Below are 20,406 nucleotides of genomic sequence, written 5' to 3'. Positions count from 1 at the left end.
TTACTTAATCAATATTGTATTTAAAATACTTATCTAATTACTGTGTCTGAAAAGTAACTTAATTACTCAATAAGTAATTTAACTAAATACTTCTTAGTCTTCTTTTAAAGACGGAGACTACAGTACGCAGCGGTAGCATCTCTTCCACAATGTAGCCTGCAGTTATTTTTTTAAGCTGACCTTCAGACGCTTTCTGTGCTGCTGAAGTAAAATCAGGTTTTGCTGCTTAGCAGGAGTTGCCGCGGTGTTATCCATGGATGATGAACAAGAATCACTCAGAAGTGTTCGTCTGTGCTCTCCTGTCAGGCGCTTCAGTAGATTACTCGTGCTATTAACAGCAGCCGATAGTTTTTACATATTACTGTAATATTCTTGTCTGCTTGTTTCAGAAAAGTGAAGAGACGGGAATATGTCCATTTCATAAAACAGCCACTCGCTTCAGCCGAGTCCGACATCTTCCGCTTTAGAATACGACTATGCAGCAGCAAACTGGTGCGAAATGACGCGCAGCTGCACTACAGCGATGTTAAAGCGGCAGAGTTTATTTTTACCCTTTAGAAGATAAATTATTGAAATTAAATAATGATATTCAGCGAGTTTAATTATTTTACAATGTAACGCAAGTACATTGTAAGTAACTGTAATTAAAATACCTAAAAATGAACAGTAATCAGTTACTCTACTTTTTCAGTGGAAAAGTAATTCAATTACAGTAACGTGTTACTTAGTAACGCGTTACACCCAACACTGAATAACACAAACACAAGGTTTATGTGTTATTCTTCCAAAACAAAGAAGGACAGATGCGATTGATAATTAGTCCTGATTGGCTGGATCGGTTTAGTCTCCCCCCAATGCAGGTCCCTTTAGTTTTTATCTCTGGCTCTCAAATTCAGATTTTTGTGCCAATGAACTGAGCATCAAAGATGTAAAAGTCAATATTTTAAAGAAGAGGAGAGCGACTCGTTTCGCTCACGGCCAAGAGAAGGAAATGCCGAGCTAAGACCGAGTGAATCAGGAAAATAAACTATTCCTGTTAAACCGACGAGCTGCGCAGCGTTTAATCAAGTCCTAAAACAATTAATTACGTTAGTCTTAAAAGTGTAGTTTTTTTAGTGAACTGATTAATGAAACGTCCATAAAAACAAAAAAAAGGAACTGTTGTTATGGTAAAGGCCTCGCTCACATGTGAGGGAAGTAAAACAAGCGAGTGGTTGGTTGCTCGTAAAAGTCACGCACTCTGGAAAAACTCTGCACATATGGTTGATTTAAATGGGAATAAAATGAGCTTTGTACGTTAAACCGGGTTCAAGCTACACAGTATTTTTATCTCCGTATGCTCAGCACCCAGGATCTGTGTAGCCTAAACCGGCATACGCATCGCCTCCTCATTAGATCGGTTTTCCAGTGACTCAAGAGTTTGTACATTCAATAGTTTTACTAAAAAAATAAAAATAAAGTGCAGCTACATCATAATTTTCTCTAATTGTTTGGCAATTATATATTTTTTAAAAATCTCTTTATAATAATTTGCATTTTAAACGCAGTGTCAATTTTTCATAACTAACAATTCAGCTAAAATCAGCAAAATCAGTCGAACAGCGAACTTCACAACCAACAACACATGCGGGGGAGTTCATTTAAGCGTTCATACATTTGATCACTACACGAGAAAATAACTTTTTTATGTGATAATAATCTTCAGATTATAATAATCCAGCAACACTGATGATGACTGAGGCTTTTGAATACGTTTCACCTGTAACACCCACATGACCAGCAGAAGTTTAACAAAAAAGGAAAAAAAACAAAAACATGCCATGACAGTAGTAACATGGTGGTAACGGCTCCAGCAGCATCGCTCTGAGCTCAAACCTACAAACACATGTTCAGTTTCAACAGTGATTAATAAACACACACCTCCTCCTGCTTCACGGTGCAGAGAAACTAAGGCATCCGCTGGCGCGACATTTATGTGCAAGTACTTATATTTACAGAGGAGCTCGTGAGATAAACCCGGAACGTCTGAAGTAAAAATTCAAACACACTCTTTGGTCTGCAGCTGAAGATCACTCGTGTGCAGATGCACAGCTGATAGCTACACACGCCTGCTGCTACGAACATCCAGAAATAAGAAATGTTGCCTAAACTGATGAGACTAAGACTCTGAAAACTTCCCAAACAACACTGAACGTTGTTCCTCGAGCTGGAACATCGACACACACCGGTTAACACCTCTTTTCTACAGATTTATGAATTTTTTTATTTTAAACAAAGTTTTCAGTGACATATATAGAGAAGAGCAGCTCCTCAGCAGACTAAAGCTTCTAAAACTGAAAGGGCCAGACTCACTAACCATCCTGCAGTCAGGATTTACTGAAGAGACCCACCAAAACCTGCACTCAGCTGTTTTTGCTGATTAACGGATCTGGTTTTAATTAACATGATTTCTTCAAGTTTGTGGCAGGTGGCTTACTGCTGTTTAAGCCACACAAACACAAAAATCATGTTTCATCCTGCACCTGACGGGTTGCTGGGAGCATTAATGTACTTGGACAGCCAGGCGGAGAGGTTATCAGAAAGGTGGATGTTAGTTCAGAACTAAAACTTCAGCAGGAACCTTTCGAGCTGAGCTCAGCGTATTTCTGGTCAACAGTAATTGTACTAATACTAGTAATTCTGGTACTTTGATGTAATAGAGTAAAACACAACACGGGAAGTCAGAGGGAGGGAATAGTTGCTCGCTACATGATTCATGTAAAAGCCATGGATGTGTTACGGGCACAGGTGAGCTGATGGGGCTGCAGTGTTTCAGGATTTTAGCCACATTTCTGCACAAGTGCCGGTCCCTCATGAAACTGTAGTGCACAGAAACTTATTTTGTGTCTATTAATGAGAATCTGGCAAGAGTGTAGTGAGATAGAGTCTTATAATCTGATCTGCAGGTGGAGTTCTGCAGAAACTGCTGTGCACAGACGGCTTTTAGTCGGATTGTTTCCTTTGACTTTCATAAATTCCTGCAGTCTCACACAGTAAAAGCATCATGGCACAACAGCGGTAACTCAATGCAAACATAAATAATGGCATGTGACGGCACATCCAACATGTGATCCGTTCTCCTTCAGCTGTTTCTCACTGACCTGCTGCTTATGGAAACAACTCCACGTGTGAAGCTAGCCATGCTGTATTTTTTTGGTTAACAGCTCACTCGCACACCCAGCAGGCTCGTGTTTGACTCGATAATCGCTTTGGTCATTACTGAAATGAACTGTGGCTGAGAAAAAGGGTTTTATTTGATGACTTTATCCTGTAACTGGACTAGAGCAGATAAAAGCCTCAGATTAAGTTCATCCACGGTTAGTACGTCTGATTTTTTTCTGGAAGTGCCAGCTCCATCTGCTCGCAGAACTTCCGACGCAATTTCAGGTGAGGGACATGAATCGTCACCTTTGTAGTAAATAAATGCTGCATTCACATTTAGCAGATTTATTTCTACATGGAGACATCGTGTTTGCATACTTTTGTGAGCTGTGCAAGGGAGTTAATGGTTGTATGAAGCCACGAGAGACTTTAACTGAACCTACACGACTGACTTTACTCGCCTTTCCTTCCTCAGAATTCAGAAGCATGTCAGGAAGCTGCAGGCAAACAAGTCAAACCTAAGAAACAGCCCAATGCTTTTGTCACCTGACTGCGAGAAAACTGCCCTCTGTTAGTATCAACCACATCATCAAACACAAACAAACTCAACTCGAGCTGAAAGTCCTCACGACTTCTGTCTGTTTCATAGTCGAGTTAATGTCAAAGAAATGGAAGCAGGCACAAATCAAGTATTATTTTAACAGAAAACACAAAGATCTGCAAAATAACGCAACACTTGTGAATGACATTTGTTAATGTTCTTCATCTATATTTTAAATCGAGGAGCCAAATGTCACAAAAGTGGGAAAAAAAAAATAATAATAATAATAACCAGGAAAATAAAACATATCAATCACGGCTAAAATATTCATTTAATCACTCGTAACACACCCCTAAATTTAAAGTCAGTGTTTACTCTCAAGCAGCTGTTGTTTTGGGTCGTAGAGTGAACGCAGCGTTAGCCGACATTGTTAAAAAGAAAACTCTGACGTGATGAAGAAGAAAATAAAGATAAAAGTGTGTTGAGATAAAACGAGAGCGAAGTGCGTACGTTACACATCAGATCCTTGTCACGTCGCTAAGGCAACGAAGCAAATGGAGGTCATTTGGAGTTCATAATAATAATAATAATAATAATAATAATAATAATAATAATAATAATAAGCTGATCCCATTTTTCCAGCACAGACAAAATCAAAAACAAGTTTCCTAGTAACCGCTTCACCAGCAATAAATAATCCTCTACATAATTTATACATAAATATGAGGGTGAGGAGACGATGCCGTCGCGTTGTTGGGAGATCAGGCGAGGTGGGGGCGTCTGTTTTTGTTTGTTTGTTTGTTTGTTTTAAAAGTTTCACTCGATGACTTTGTCCATCCTATAGACTACAGTGGTGGAGCTGTCCTCGTTCGACTCAGCGGGGGACACCTTTTTCCAAAGAGGGGCTTTCAGAGCCAGCTCCTGCTGGAGGCTCTCGTAATCCATAGGTCCGAAGGTCTGCTGCTGTTATTGACACGGATAATAAATTAGTCTCAAACCTCCGTTTCTGCCTGCGTTTATGTGCTGGGTGGATCGCTGCAACACTTGGAAGTAAAATGGAGCCATCAGTTTTCACAGTGCCATCAGTTTTCACAGTGTTTCCCACACATTCAGCAGTGTTAATGGAGCACTATATACCGAAAATACTGCATAATGTAATAACACAACACACCTGCTTGCTCATATTGACAACTTATATCCCTACCAGGGGTCAGACATCTTTGTTTATAGAGCTATAAAACACTTTTAGGCCCTATAGTAACCGAAACACAGCTCAACAGCAGGTGTTAATTTAAATCTTTAACCACATGTGACTCTGCAGCGGGGCATTTTCATCACAGTAAGACCACGCTTTCTTCTTCTTCGTTTTTGCATTAATAAAACTAAAATTGTTTACATTTTTGTTGTTATTACCAACAAAATGTAACAATAAGTTAGCATATTTACGCTGACTCTGACACAGAGTAGCTATAAAGCTCTGCGCCTGCATTAGCAGAAGGAATCAAAGTAAAAGAGCTGGCATAATAAATAAAGTAAATTTTACATATAGCATTATAGAAACGTTAAAAGTAGTATTTTTATACAATAGATTAGATTCTATCTAATCAATAGATTGTGATTAAAGTCCAGCAGCAGATTATGCAGTAAGTCAGTAACTCAGCAAACAAATCTGTCCACAAAATCGTCTTTTTCCACTTTTACATTTGTAGCTCAGGTGACTCAGGACTACACACTTAGGACACTAAGTGACCATCCACCTGAGCAAAACAGTTTTCTTTCAGATTTTTAGACTTGACGAAATCCTGCCGTTATTACACCTGGTTCACATCATCCGACATGCTCGCTGCTTGATTTTTTTTAGGCATTTTATTGTTTAGTTCTTTAGTCGTACTGAGGAAGCGAGCTAGAGCTTTTAAAAAAACCACGGTGGTTAATCAGAAAAAGAGAACATTAATTTTTGATCATTTCAACCCATTTGTGTTTACTTGCTTAAACAGAAAGTAGAGATGGCGAAAGCCTGGATGCACCCTGGACCCCAGTTTTTATAAAGTCACATGATGGAAAAAGCCGCAGCTACGTCAGCAGAGTAACGGAAAAAAGCTTCACCAGTGCTCGCCATTGTGGAAGTGCACGCTACGGTCTGAAGAAATACTTTAGTTTCCTCAGAAAAAGGTTCTGGGCACTCTGAATGTAAAATGTGAGGGAAACACTGCATCATCTACCAGACATGTTCTGAACGATCAGACTGAGTTTGGCTCCAGGTGTCTTTTAACTCAAGATTTGGCTCCTTGTATGTTAAATATATGCAGTAAACGAATATACTCCACTCACTTTATGCAGCTTTTCCACCCGAAGGAGGAACAGGGACAGTTTAGGGGCTACTGTGCGTGCAGTTATGGAGGTCAGTGCAAACAGCTGAGACTACAGGAAGCTGCTGGAGAGGTGTGCTGTCACATGAGCCTGACGAGGCGGCGTTTGTCCTTACCCGCTGGTCGCCTCCTTCTCTGCGAGGGTCGTGCTTCTTGGTGAAGTGCCTCAGATTGTCGTAGTTGTGGAAGTTGAAAAGCTCCACCAGGTCCTGAAATACAAAGACAGAAAGACTAAAACTAACAAAGCAGCTGAGAAAAGCTAAAATGGTGTCTTGCCACCTAGTGAGAGGTGGGAAACTCCAGCCCTGCCACAACCCTGGACTAGGTAAACAAAAGAGATGATGGATGAATGAAAAGAAAACAAAAACGTAAACAAAATTCAATTAAAATTAAAAGTGAAGTCTTACATCTTGTGTGTGTTAATGTGACGCTGAGCGGTTCAGACTCTGCTAATGTTTTGGGTCTGATCTAAAATGACTGCTGCTTAGACTTCAATGCAAAGTAGCCGGGGTGCTCATTCGAATTCGAATATGAACCACACTAATGGGAAAGAGCATCCCTGCAATGAAAGGCCACTTTCAGCTCCTAAAAGCAATTCTGCTCCTTCTGCTGCTGTAAAATATTTAAGTTAATAAACAAGGAGGTGCAATATTGTCTCGAGGCGGAGTGTTTATTCTCCGGGCATCACGTACCGTGCAGAACTGGATCCCTCTGACCGAGTTGCCCAGCTTGTCGAGCGGAGGCGACCAGCACATGATGCCCATCACGTTGGGCACAACCAGCAGGATCCCTCCTGATACTCCAGACTTGGCAGGCAGGCCGACCTGCAGCAGGGAAACAAAGCAGTTACAGAAAGGCTGGCTGTGTGTGCAGAAGCAGCACGACGGTGACAAAGTACATCAACACAGCGATGGTAAATCTCACGATACACTGAATATTCTCAGAAATCCCTAAGAGTTATTTAGATTTTTTGTGTCAGATCCAAAGCAACAGTGCCTTCGTTTTTCTGTTCAGTTTCAGAGTCCAGAAATCCATTTCCCACCGACTCAGGATGAAAGTCGTTGTGCCTCGTTTATTGATCATTTCCTCTGAGATACTCTAGCTGTGGTTTAATGTGAGAATTCATATGGTTAAAACTACCTAACACAGATAATCTAACACTATCACGACTTTAAAATCTGATATCCAATCACATGGGCCCTTCGGTTGAGGGTTGTTAATACAGTAAACACTGTATTAACAGTATTAATACAATTGTGGTGCTTTTTAAAAGTAACAAAAGACATCTCATTATGTTTAACAGTTTTAACTGGGATGGATTTTGAATGTCATGCTTATGCAGAGCTGGATTATCACCAGAGGAAGCTTAGTTACATTTTGAATTGTTGGTTGCACCAGAAATGTTTAAAGACAAAACTGTCCGAAAACAACAACCCATGCTTCAAAAAAGAACGTTAGCTCCACAATATGCTAAACTCCATAAGAAAACAAGTGTGAAAAAACTTCACCTGAGCTTCATGAATTTGTTTTTTTAGTTTAATATCATCAGCTATAAACTATTTATTTTGGATCCACATCTTGAGTATGTCTCCAGAACACTTATGTCCATTTTTAAGGACAAACACTCAAACTTTTTTCCCTGTTTGCTCTCAGTTTAGATGATCATTGCACCTGATGAAGCCTTGTCTCCTCGACATCATCTCTTATTTTGTTTAATATCTGCAGTGCTTTATTTAAGGTTTTTGTTCACTGTTATATTTTTTTTAAATCACCTGTAGTGCTACTGTCTGCTTGTTGAAGCACTCTGAACTATTTTTAGGCACTGCTGTTTAATAAATTGCATATTCCTGCAGTTTTAACAATCATCGTTCCAAGTCTAATTAAAAATTCTGAAAATACAAACAGTTAATAAATCAAAACACCAGTAACCCGTGTTGTGTTTCACTCACATGGAAAGCAAACTGCCCTGAGAAGTCGTACATGCCACAGGAGTGCATCAGACTCAGCGTGTTCCTCACCGCCTCTGGGTTCAGCACGCGCTCGCCCGTGATTGGGCAGATACCCCCGTTGGCCAGGGTGGCCGCCATGACACTGGCACTCTCACATGTCACCTCAATGGAGCAGAGCTGGAGAGGCAGAGACAATAACTCTGTTACTGCACCTTGATTTACAAAACGAGGTGACAGAAAAGTGAAAGTAAAGGGTGGAAATGATGGAAATAAATCCATCTGATTGGTTTGGGAGATACTGGAACAGCATATAGAGGTAAAACCATCTGTGTGTAGTCAGGAAGCTATGTATGTATCACACAGAAAGAAGCGGTGAAAACAACTGGTAAGGAAGCTTTACTCTTGAGGATAAAAATCAATAGCAGGAAGCAGCTCAGCAATGAAGCAGGAAAACAATCTAATGATATCCTCTCATTAAAAATGTATAAATACTGGAAGAAGCTAAAGTTACACTCACTTGAAAGTACAAGTCCAGTACAGAGGTCATGTCTGTCCCCTCTGGGAAACACTGCAGAGAGGAGAAAAAAAACATTTAATAACCATGCTCTCATGCTGAAATGACTTGAAAGCATCAGGTACAAGAGCCAAAGGGCTGAAACCCTTTAAATATGTGTTTCACAGTCTCCACTTCCTCTAATATGCATCCATCATCTCTCCATCATCTTTGATCCGTCACAGCTTACGAGTGCCGTCAGCCCCATTAAAGACTCGTTTTACACCAGACCACCTGATCAAAGGTTTACTGTTTCAAAGAATAACTGTTGTTTTCTTCACAGGAAAAAAAAAAATCCCAAAACTCTTTTCATCTTGTTCTTTCCTCAGAAACACATGGACTTGGACACACGGTGACTGACTGACGTCTTTCTTGCTGTCTTGCATCTGCAGATGAGTTTATTTCTGGGAAAGTCCAGCTGAACTTGCAGCACTCGCGCTAATCAAACGAGGAGCTCGGCCAGAACATGGCTCACCTTGTTTGATTGTATTTATGTTACTGATCTGTGATCCCGGCAAAAACCAGGCTGCTGTGTCCTAGATAAGAACAACACCACCAGGTTTTTTCTGTTCTAAACTGATGCTGCAGTTTTTCCATTCATACGTTTAAAAAAAGTCTCAGGGGTCTTAGCTGACTCCTACCAAAAGGCAAATCAGGAGGGTTACAATCAGCTGAATCAAAAATATGCAGATTTTTCTCATTTATGCATGAACGTAGTTAAGGGGCGAGAAGCATTACATGCTGAGCTGCTGGCTGTAAACTTTCAAGCTTCAGTGGCAAAATAAGCAGAAACGTGAGGCCCGAATAGTTTAAACTCTAATTTCTCTCTAGGTTTTCAGAGAGGAGAATCACAAAGACAAACCTTTTTTTCTTTCAGGTAGTAGCCGATGGCGAAGTTCCTGTCTCCTGACTCACGCTCAGACTGGAATCTGTCACACAAAGAAGAGCACTCCCATTACAGATGAAGGTAGCGTGTGTGTGTTATTTCAGTGCTGTGCTGGTATTCACAGACCTCGGCCTTCATGTGTACAACATAACCACAGCTCACGCAATCATGTGATGACACTGCAACACGAGCCGTCATAAATCATGCAAACCTTTAAAACCTCATCAGCACCTGTGGAAGTCCTCAGCACACAACAGATGTGGGTCACTGAGGACCAAAATGATGTTTCTGTAAACAATTTTCAGCCTTTTTGTATAAAGAAAAGGTTTTTTTTTTACACGATTAATTATTATTGTTGTTGTTCTGAGCAGGTATTATAAGACAGTCCTGCTTATATCTGACTTCTCGTGAACATAAGCCATTTAAAACATGGCCTGTGTGCTTGTTAATTTGATCCCAGTTAATTAAGGTGTTTTTCACAGTTTATGCTTCCTGTAATGAGCCTGTGAAGGTTATTACGGTGGTGTTTAGGTCAGCTCGGTTCGGGGGTTTGCAGGGCAAGGATAAGTAAACTTGGGTGATTTTAAGGAGGCGATGTGGAGGGAGGACTTACGTGGCGTTGCTGAAACCCACATACTCATTTCCCGCCATCTTTTTCAGAAAGTTCATGACCTGGAGGGAAAGCAGGAGGAGAGTAGAGATGAAAAAATGATCCAGAGGTTCATGTATGGAGGTCAAACACTACAAATGATAAGAGCTGCCAGCTAAACAGCACATATAAAACATCAAGAGTCCCTCTAAACCTATTCAACACACACAGAGGTGCAGATAATTAAACCTCAAGAGAAAATTCAATGTTTGATTTCACGAGTACTGACTCTTTCCTACACGAGAGCATTGACTGCACCAATAAAAACATTTATGAGGAGGAGGGGTGCTGAGGGTGCTCACCAGCCTCTCAAATAATGGCTACAAGAAAAACCAACACAGTGGCAGCCAGAGATGGGCAGTAACGCGTTACTTTTTTCAAGTAACGAGTAAAGTAAGGGATTACTATTGCAAAATCGGTAATTAGATTACCGTTACTTTCCCGTAGGAACGCTGCGTTACTAAAACCGTGAGTTTTTTTGCGAGAATGTCTCACGACAGTGACGTAAGCGAGTGCGCCGTTGGTGACAACAGCTGTGTGCAGATCAACAATGGATCACATATCGATTGTGGGAGAGAGTATGAGCGTGCAGCGTTTAAAGCGTGGAAGTACTGACCTTACTTTGAGTTTGATTCCGTAAAAAGTGACAAAAACATTAGCGTCCGTTGTGCGTGGGAAGAAAACTTCTTTTTACAGCGAAAAAAACCCTAAACTTCCAAGCAAGCACCGAGTGCGCAACGACGTAATGGGAAATTCACAGAGACACTCGCGGATTCTTCAACTGACCGCGGCACACCTGCACCAGGGTAAACCTCCGCCTACCGCAGTCCTGCTTTACAGGTGAAAATAGAGCAACAGGACCGCTGAGTCTTTGACTTTATTTATTTTCTGCTGTTTTTTACTTGCATCTATTTGAAAGACTGAGTGTAAACACAAAAAATATTTTATTTTATGTGCTGGAATGTGCAGAAAATAGGTTTAAATGTTAAACTAATTTATTCAAGTCAGAGAATGTTGCATATAATTAAATTTTTGCTTGATGCATAAAGTTAAAAGATTAAAACTGATAAAACAAGTTAAAAAAAAGAGACTTTTCCATTTGATTACATTTTGTATGATGGATTATGTAGAAAAAGTAGAATTGGGCTGAAAGATCTATCGCTTTATCACCTCTTCAGGTTGTAAATTGTGTTTTTAAAAGGTAACTAAGTAACTAAGTAATTAATTACTTTTGAAGATAAGTAATCAGTAAAGTAACGAGATTACTTTTTTCAAGTAACTTGACCAACACTGGTGGCAGCGAATGCTCAGGTTGACCCTTCAAAATGAGGAGTCTGAAACAAATGAGCAATGTCGCTTTTATACATCCACTGGTCATTTTATTAGGTACACCTTCAGATCTGCCATTATTTATCATGTCATAGATTCAACAAGAGATTTTTGTCCATGTTGACTTGATGGCATCACACAGTTACTGCAGATTTATCAGCTGTACATACATAATGTGAATCTCCCATTCTACCACATCCCACAGCTGACCCTATCGTCTGACTGCCACAGCAGAAATAGAGTCTTATCTCGTCAGACCTGGCAACATTTTTCCAATCTGGTATATCCAGTTTTGGTGAGTCTGTGTGAAGTGTACCCTCAGTTTCCTGTTCTTAGCTGACAGAAGTTATACCCGGTGTGGTTTTCCACTGCAGTAGCTGAGCTGGTTAAGCTGGTTCAAGGCTCAGAGATGCTCTTCTGCATACTTTGGTTGTAACTGTAAGTGTTATTTGAGCTACTGTTCTATATTGATGCATCAGCTCGAAGCAGACCGGCTGATTAGAGAGTTGTGCTTTGAAAAGGTGTACCTAATAAAGTGTCCAAGAAGATTTATTTCACATTTTAACATCAGGTTATGACGTTGTTAGATGAACGAATCACACCTTGACAAAGAAAATATAAATGAACTTTAAATACTTGTGGGTCAGAGCTCTGACCAATACTCACATAGTCAAATTTCTCTGCGTTGCTTACACTTTGCTGCGGAGAAAACAAAATAAAGAGTCGTTAGCACGGTTCATTTATAGAGAGAAATCTCAGAGGATAAAGCACATCACAAAAGATTTTATAAAATGATAAATGATAATTCTGACCAACTAGATTTACATAATTAGCAGGCATGAACAGATCTGATTACAAATAAAGTGTAAAAATCACACGAGCTTTGCCAAGAGTTCAACAAACTATTAATGCGATCAGTTTGCGGATAGATTACAAAGAGGGAAGTTTGAAGGGAGACTTAGCAGACGTGTTCATGACATCTCACTGATTCCAATCCAAACAGTCAAACCTGTTTTTAATATGTATGACATTCCTGACTGTGTGCATGTTTCTACAGTAAGTCTGCAAGATGTGGGTGTATGCAGGCAGGTGTGTATTATAAGTTAACACTGTGCAGGTGTGTGAGTGTGTGTATATTTGAGGTGAAGAGGGAGGGAGGTTTGGCCTTCATCACAGCTTGTAGCTCGCTGATGTCCCGCAGAGAAAACACAGCAAAGGAAAAACAAAACAAAAGAACATGGCCACACATGCACATTTAAAGTGCTGTAGCACCAGTTTTAACTTTACTTGTAGAGTTTTAAAACTGTGGCACTGATGGAGATGTTAAAGAGTCACTACATGAAGTTTCTACAGAGCTGATTGGAGGAGAATAAAAAAAATAGAGAGAAGGGAGAGGAAGAGGATCAGGGGAAGTGGGAGAGAATGAGGAGATAGATATGGAAAAGGAAGAAAAAATTACCAACGTCATTTGACCTGCTGCTGCAGTCATTATTTCCCACAGTTCCTAAGTCTGCAAAATATGCAACATACAAAAACAGCAACAACATGTAGCCTTCAAGCAGCATGTAACAACAGTTTGGGGGCATACTGCCACGGCAAGCTCCTCACGGCGGGTTTCCCCACCGAAGGTTAAAGGCTAACTGTGCAACCTCACCAACGGCTTTACAGTTAAAATCAAAATCAAAAGCAACACATTTAAAAAAAAGAGACACTGATGAGCCGATGTGGACACAGACACATGTTCTGAGTTTGAGTTTAAGGCCTGAGGACTTCAAACTGCATCATTAATTAGTAAGAAAGCTGTGACTGAACCTGTCTGACGGCTGTGAGCGTCTAAGGAAGTCCTCTTTGTATCACATGGTGGTTCAAAAACACAGAACCTGATCAGCTCAGACTTTAGTGAGGTTAATGTTAACTCGAGCGTGCCTGCAGAGCCGGAGTCCAGACATGTTCAGTAAAAGTTTTATGATTCAAGAAGCAGCGAGTTCAACCAAGCCGGTGTTGAAGCGTTAAAATCTGCAGTTCCACTAACGTCCACTTGAGGCCGACTCAAGCAGCGAGCCAGTCCCTGCAGACTTCCGCGTTAAATCAACTTTACAGCAGAAATAATGTTCGGAGCCTGATATAAGCAAGTCGTCTCCCAGGCTTCACCTCAGCCTGTGTTTGTGCTCTTGGAGTCTCTTTAATTCAAATAAAAATGGCGGCTGAGCAGTTAATTGTACTAACAGACCATCCAGGAAGGATGGTGCAGTTTAGATGAGTGAAATTAGAGGATTTTATTTGAATGTTATTCAGCGGTTAGCAGCTATCTGTGCACTGCACCCATACAGTTTATGCTCCTGTTCAAGTCTGGTAACTTCTGACTCCAAATGTTTAAGTTAATCTTTTTTTAAAACAGTTTTTATGCATAATATTCAGCACTTTACTTTTAAAAAAATAAATAAATTTGTGGCTTAAACCCAATGTAAGCTGGAACCCACAGCTGCCCTCAATTAACAGTATTATAATTATCTAAATGATTCTTTATGTTTCTGTAATTGTTAATCCACCTGTATGTGAAAGCTCTTTAATCTAAATTGTATTTTAGTGATAAAATATAATTATTATCGTTATCCATAAATTTTTGAACTTATTATTTTAAAAAAAAGAAAGGAAAAAAAAAAGAGAAAATAGTAAAGAAGATTTTTTTTTATTAAGATGCCAAATTATTGTTATTTACTTGTATTCCTGATTACTTTCTGACTTCTCAAAGAAATCCCGTGTGAGAGCTTTGCATGACTGGGTTGATGGTGTTAGTAAAGCTGTAATGTCACATGACAGTAAGGATAAACTGTAGTGAGAAAAAAAAATTTAGTCCTGATTTTGGTGCAAATTCAAACTTTTGAAGCAGTTTAATGGGTCTGATGGGTGTCTCTGTCCGTGCTTTACAGTTTAAACATAACAGAGGTGTCAAAATACAATGTGTGGAGGCTTTTATTGCCAAAATTTAATTGAGAATCAGTGCAGCCTATTTTTCCCTGGTTTAAGAGTGTTTTGGCTAACCTAAACATGTCCAGACTCCAGCTCAGTAGGAAGCATTTAGTGACTCTGACACATGAATGATAAACTGCCTGCAAAACAAACAGTTTGTTTTGGTCCTGAGAAAAACGATCCAGCTCTTGATGCTAAAAGCTGTGGGTTGCTTTTATCACAGGGTTTCCTGCTCTACCTCCTCCTGCAGCTAAAAACAAAGCTGATAAGAGCAGAGAGTGAAACACAACAATAACACCAGGGTCATTGAACTGAAACACAGAGCAGTCGATTATCTGCAGATTTATTTTATATCATTCAAACATTTAAAATGACATGCAGGCGTTCGTCCATCTGATGACTGATTTTTGTGACTGTTACTCTTGCATCTGCTCTCTCGAATGTTTCAGTTTTCATTTTAGCTTCTTTTCGTTCATTTTTACTGCGATGCTCTTATTTTGTTATAAACCAAGCTCTTCCCTTTTTCTACCTTTTCTTTAAAAGCACAAAGTCATGCAATTAAATTCAAATAAAGCAGAGTTGGAACAAATGTTTGGTCATCCATCTACAGAAAGTAAAGGTCAGATTATTAATGGTTTAGAGGGATTAACATTTCCTGTAGTTGCCTTTGCCTCTGGGTTGCAGTGCAATTAATCAAAATCTAATTAAAATCACGATTTTACAATACAGTGCAAAGTTTATTGTTTCAAAAGTTCAAAAAGTCTGTGGTTTTTCCATCGGTTCTTCTTTGCTTTCTGCTCGTCTACCATGCAGGTCTCCCAGATACTCACCTAAACTCCCTAATGTGATGACCGTGTGTCACTTCACCTTCTCCGCCTCTTTTGTCCCTGCGTTTATTTGTTTTCATTTGACTTAAATTTAAAATTCATACCCCTGTAAAAACACATTTTTTTAAATTTCAGTAAATAAACGTGATTACTATTTTTGTCGTAAACGTGGAGTCCTGCCTTATTTCAGTTCGGGACCAAAGGACCGGAGAGAAGACAGCGTTTAGTCTAAAAGCATTTTTGTAAATGAGCCTGCTGCTGTCTCTGTTTAAACTAATTTTGTCCTCTGCTTTGATTTAAATTAGGAGTGTTAAGAGTCTGCACTCCCCTTTGCTCAGCTGCTGTTTTTCAATCGCGACGCAAAAGCTGCGTGATAAACGTCCCTCTAATGTGAAGCTAACAGATCACGAGGCAAAGTGTAGTCACTTTAAAAACGGTTCATCTGCAGGGTGAAAATGAACAAGAAGCACAAATAGAAAAAAAAGATCAAATGAACAATGTTACAATAACATGTGGTCACTGAAAACACACAGACCTGAGCTACCTTTAAATACAAAAAGATCCAAATCACTCTGAAGAGCTTCCTTCTCTGGACTGCTTCCACTCAAGTCCAACAAAAACTAAAAGTAACACCTTGAAGCTTTGGCAATATATCAATGCAGCTGGGATGAATCACTTCATTAGTCATACAGGATAAAGTCTAAGTGCTGGGGACAGAAAAAAATAGGTCACCTCCAGAAAAAGCTGCAGCAATCGATCGTTAAAGTGAGTCATGACACAATAAAGGGGGGTCAAACATCTACTTGAAAGGCTTTAAAGTGTTTTTAAATGTAACTCTGCCAGAGGAAAAGCCTATGACAAAGCTGGCATTTAAGCCAGGTTTAATATCTCCTTTGTTTGGGGGGTCAGACTGTGAGCTGCAGCTGGTTTGATCTCTCAACAGAAAACTTACTGAATCTACGTTAAGGCTGAGATAAAATCTGAAGGTGTGCATTTTAACCTGTGCTTGCTCTCCGTGCAGGTTATTTTTAGTCTGTGTGGTTGAAGCGTGTGAGCTGGAGCAGCTAAGTGTCCTTCAGGAGGGATTAACGAGACTTTTAATCACCACAACAGGACACACGCCTAAGGGCAGTAACTTACAAATACCTCGAACTGAGTCAGTCGTAAACACGAGAACACAGTGGAAAGAAAATCATGAGTTTCACAAGAATCAGTTAAATAAGTCAGGAAATGGCAGGTAAATCATTAAAAGCAGGTTAATTAACCCCCAGACCCACAGCCTTACATTACCCCTCATTTTACCTCACTGATAAAGCAGCTCAGTGACGCCCACATTACAAGGAATTTTCTGAGGTTTGAGAGGAAGTGACACACAGACTGGACGTAAACGAACACAAACACACAGAGGAGGAGGACGAAGTGTGACTGCTTTTACCTTTATGAGTGAAGTACAAACAATAGCGCCAGCATTCACCATCGGGTTGTGCGGCTTATCTGCAAAACAACGAGAGCTCCGTTAGCGTGCTACGAAGGATCAAAGTGCAAACATTCGGCCTGAGAGCTGTGCATATACACAGATCAGAACACGAGGGTCAAGTGCATACACAGTAAACACTGACTCAAGATAATACAGAGAAACACAGCGGAGGCTGTAGCAGCTGAAACAGTCACAATATCTGATTTGAAGTATAAAACCGAACAAGTCTCTATGTAGCTTGCAAAAAAAACAGATGTATGTAGTCTAAGGAGCTGAGAAAGAAATGAACTATACTTCTGTAGGTTTTGTGTATATATGTATATATATGTAATGCTACTGTTAAGTGTTTATAAGCAAGTTTTTGTTGTTCATACAGTGGACTAACAAAGATTAAGAAAAAAAACAGTCCAGGCCTACTAAAAACCACCCACAGGGCAGATTTTTGCTGTAATGTGTAAAGAAAAGTGCGGCCTACTGTATCTAAAGTGTAACTTTCAACCTGACTGTTTGATGGCAACTGGCCGCTTGTTGATGTTTGTGTAGCTGTAAATGCAGGAATGTGCTGGTGGGCTGACAAAGTGTGTTGCAACTTGCTGCTGTATCTGTGGTATGCTGCTGATGATCTAACTCTAACCGTCAGGACTCTGTGTACATCACACAGCCCAGTGAGAACCATCTGTATGTATGGACAAGTTTAAAACTTATTGTTGTTACTACTGTAGAGGAGTGCAGTGTTTACAGTGTTGTGTGAGTGTGTGGAGGCGTGGACAGGGACATAGTGAAAAATAAATCCAGCACTTTCCTCCCTCAGATCTCTGAAAGAGCTTGAACGCTTACATCACCTGAATTTCCTTGTGGTCATGTGATCTGCTTACACAACATTATCCCCTTGCAGGGCTGCCCTGGCAGAAGGCGGGAGAACACAGGAAGTGACCATGACATGTCTGCAGTGTGAGCCTCAGCCTGGGGATTCTGGCATTTCCTCTCAAAATGCCCATTTTTGAACAACCCAACCACGTGTTCTCCCACAATGCATCTGACTACTCACAGCTCTCACACTCGTTCTAACCAATGCTACAGCTAGCTGAGCAGCGATGGCAGGCCGTGATAGCCTCCCCCATCAAGCATCGCAGTGAGATGCAAGCGCACGTCCTGATAAAAGAAGCCCTTAGTCTTTATTAGCCATGTGACTGAGGTTTAATAAGCTGAACTGTTTTTCCACACACCTACACACAAAAGCAACACACGCCCCCTTTTGCTGGCTTTTTTGGGCATGTAAAAAAAAAAAACAGGTAACACAGACTTGTTAAAAAAACACCTATTCAGGGGGTCAACATAGGCCTGCATGTTTTTAACCCTACAAAAAGGTAGAGTGCCAAGACATGTGGCCAGGCGAGGGGGCTGCTTCGCTGGATTTCTGACTCATTGTGATTTAAGAACATCTGACCCTCGCATCATATCTACCACTTAAGTCTTCCACCAACTTCCTGTACCCTGCACTAGCTCTTCATCGCTTTACTTGGAGGACAAGGTTTAATAAAAAGTCCAAGACAACTCACCATCTTCATTCAGGAAGAGCTTGTTGAAGCGGAGGCCGCTGGGCTCCTTCCCGATGAAACTGTGCACGTACTCCGTGCTGTGGTCGTGCACGGCGACGGCATACTTCAGAGGCTTCACACAAGACTGCATGCAGAAGGGGACCTTAGTGTCTCCCACCGTATGTCTGCAACAAAAACATAAAGATAGGACGTTATCAGAGCAGGCCGCAGGCTGCGGGTTCAGTGATTAGAGACAAGAAGAAGCCAGAACAGACACAATTTGTAGGAAAGGCACGATAAACTGAAGTAACACTGTGTAAAAACAAAACCGTTATCTTTACAACTGTCAAGGTTTGTTAAACAAACTTTTATGAAAGTTTACAAGCACTAATCAGAGAACAGGGTGATCAGAACGCCTCCTGACATAGTTACTGAGAAATGGTTATTTCTTTACACGTGTTTTGTCTTTTCTGGGAAATACAAGTGGGATAGAATCAACAGTTTTAACCAGCTTGAACCAGGACCGCCATACAATAATTAAAAAACAAACAAACTGGTTAATCTAATGCTTCTCTGAAATATAAACACAGACCTTCACAAAGATTACTGCACTAAAACAGGTACTATAACGTATAATGTAATATAACACCTTAATTTTTTTTCTGCGGTTGCCTGGTGACTGTAATGATTTATTTCTGCTGTCAATGACCTGCTGCAGGGAGCTATGCCAATTGAAGATTAATTGTCCAACAGAGTTAACCTCTGGGTGACCGTGTTTGAGCATAAAGGTGATTGCATAGGTCGCCCTGGTGGGCTGCAACTTGTCTCCTAGCAACCATTCTCTCACAGATTGGTAAAGACTTGCAGATAACTGCTGTTGACTTTATAAACGCAGATTACCAACAAGTTGCAATTCATCTAAATCAGTCTGTGCGATGAGCTCAACATGTCAGCATCTCTTTGGAGATGAGCATATATACAAGCAACTGAACTCGACTCAGCTGCTTGTTTTCTGATTACGTTCCTGTGTAAGAGCGTTCGGTGTCATTCTGCAGTTAAATTGCTGTCCTTTAGCAGCTTTGTCGCTATTTGTGGAAGAAATTCCGTTTCAGATCTTTGAGGTTCTGGCTGGAATCTAAATGTAAATAAATAATGTGGATTTCTGATTTCTGATTTTGCAGACACCAACAGATTTGCGATTTTCATTGATTTAAAGTTAATTTTATCAAAAACAGTTTGCATGAAACTCCAACTTGACTTTGCTTAACTGCAACCTGATAACAGTCTAACTCCATCTTACTGGTGTTTTAATCACCATCACAGGCCTAGTCCCCGCCTGCGAAGCAACTACATCAAAGGTAACACCATCACTATTCTTTGGGTTGTGCCACCAACTCTAACAACTAATTCTAACCCAGTATGACTCCAGTAAGGATGTTAGGATTTCGGGTATTTGCATCCTTGACCTTATTCATTCAGTCACTTTGTACAGCTCGTGACCACAATTAAGGGCAGGACTGCATATCAACAGGTAAATCCAATCAAAAAACAGCAGTTAGAATTTACCGATCTGCTGTGGAAACTTCTGTTTCTTCTTCTTTCTTTAGGTCTTAAAAAATCTTAAGATAAGATGAAGGTGACAGAGTAAAACACAGCACCATCTCAGAATCATTAACCAGGTTTCCTGAGGTTTTAATAAAAAAACAATGCGTAAAAACTGTCCTGTTAGCGTTCCTCACTTCACTCCTGGAACATTATTGTGTTATTATTTAACCAGCATATAGCTGAACATGGCGATTTCACACAGCAACAGTGTGTGAGAACCATTAAGCGAACATTAAGTATTAATGTGCTACCAGCGTCTCACCTCTGCCCGTCCACCGTGCACAGAGAAACCGCCCACAGGTCGGGGCTGAACTTGGCCAGCTGAGGAATGTAGTCTGCAACCTGAAAGAGAGGGCAGGCAGGTGAGAGAGGAGGCAGGTCACCTTACACTGCTGACGTCTGCCGAGGCTCAGGCTTCAGCACACAGCACACACACAGAGCTGGTAATACACAATAACAAACCTCAGAAGGAAGAATCCACCCTCGGTCATTCAAAATAAGTTAAATTAGGACAACATGCTAATTTACCTTCAGCTACCATCATGACAGTGGCTCACTTCCTGCACTCTTAT

At 40.4% G+C, this 20,406-nt stretch overlaps 1 protein-coding gene across 3 annotated transcripts in view; it reads right to left on the bottom strand.

Annotated features, from left to right (window-relative positions):
- Window positions 1–20,406, bottom strand: part of glsb (glutaminase b) — a 41,234-nt gene that overhangs the window by 7,815 nt on the left and 13,013 nt on the right. The window contains exons 5-15 of one of the 3 annotated variants that reach the window (XM_085374951.1): window positions 20,097–20,176; window positions 18,251–18,414; window positions 16,650–16,708; window positions 12,084–12,116; window positions 10,053–10,111; window positions 9,416–9,482; window positions 8,518–8,568; window positions 8,001–8,177; window positions 6,744–6,875; window positions 6,168–6,260; window positions 3,933–4,645 (exon numbers count right to left, since the gene is read on the bottom strand). In XM_085374951.1, the coding sequence (XP_085231077.1) occupies window positions 4,499–4,645; window positions 6,168–6,260; window positions 6,744–6,875; window positions 8,001–8,177; window positions 8,518–8,568; window positions 9,416–9,482; window positions 10,053–10,111; window positions 12,084–12,116; window positions 16,650–16,708; window positions 18,251–18,414; window positions 20,097–20,176 (1,062 nt within the window). In that variant the 3' untranslated portion in view covers window positions 3,933–4,498. Of the gene's footprint in view, window positions 1–3,932; window positions 4,646–6,013; window positions 6,261–6,743; window positions 6,876–8,000; window positions 8,178–8,517; window positions 8,569–9,415; window positions 9,483–10,052; window positions 10,112–12,083; window positions 12,117–16,649; window positions 16,709–18,250; window positions 18,415–20,096; window positions 20,177–20,406 lie in introns of those variants that run through there. The other 2 variants (XM_085374952.1, XM_085374953.1) reach the window with 2 other exon arrangements.

The sequence above is a fragment of the Diplotaxodon limnothrissa genome, linkage group LG16 (assembly GCF_057381915.1).
Source record: "Diplotaxodon limnothrissa isolate DT_005_m linkage group LG16, D_limnothrissa_male_GT1.1, whole genome shotgun sequence".
In the NCBI taxonomy this organism is placed as follows: domain Eukaryota; kingdom Metazoa; phylum Chordata; class Actinopteri; order Cichliformes; family Cichlidae; genus Diplotaxodon; species Diplotaxodon limnothrissa.
The sequence above is the reverse complement of the archived record's forward strand: the minus strand, read 5'-3'. Positions and strand labels throughout refer to the sequence as shown.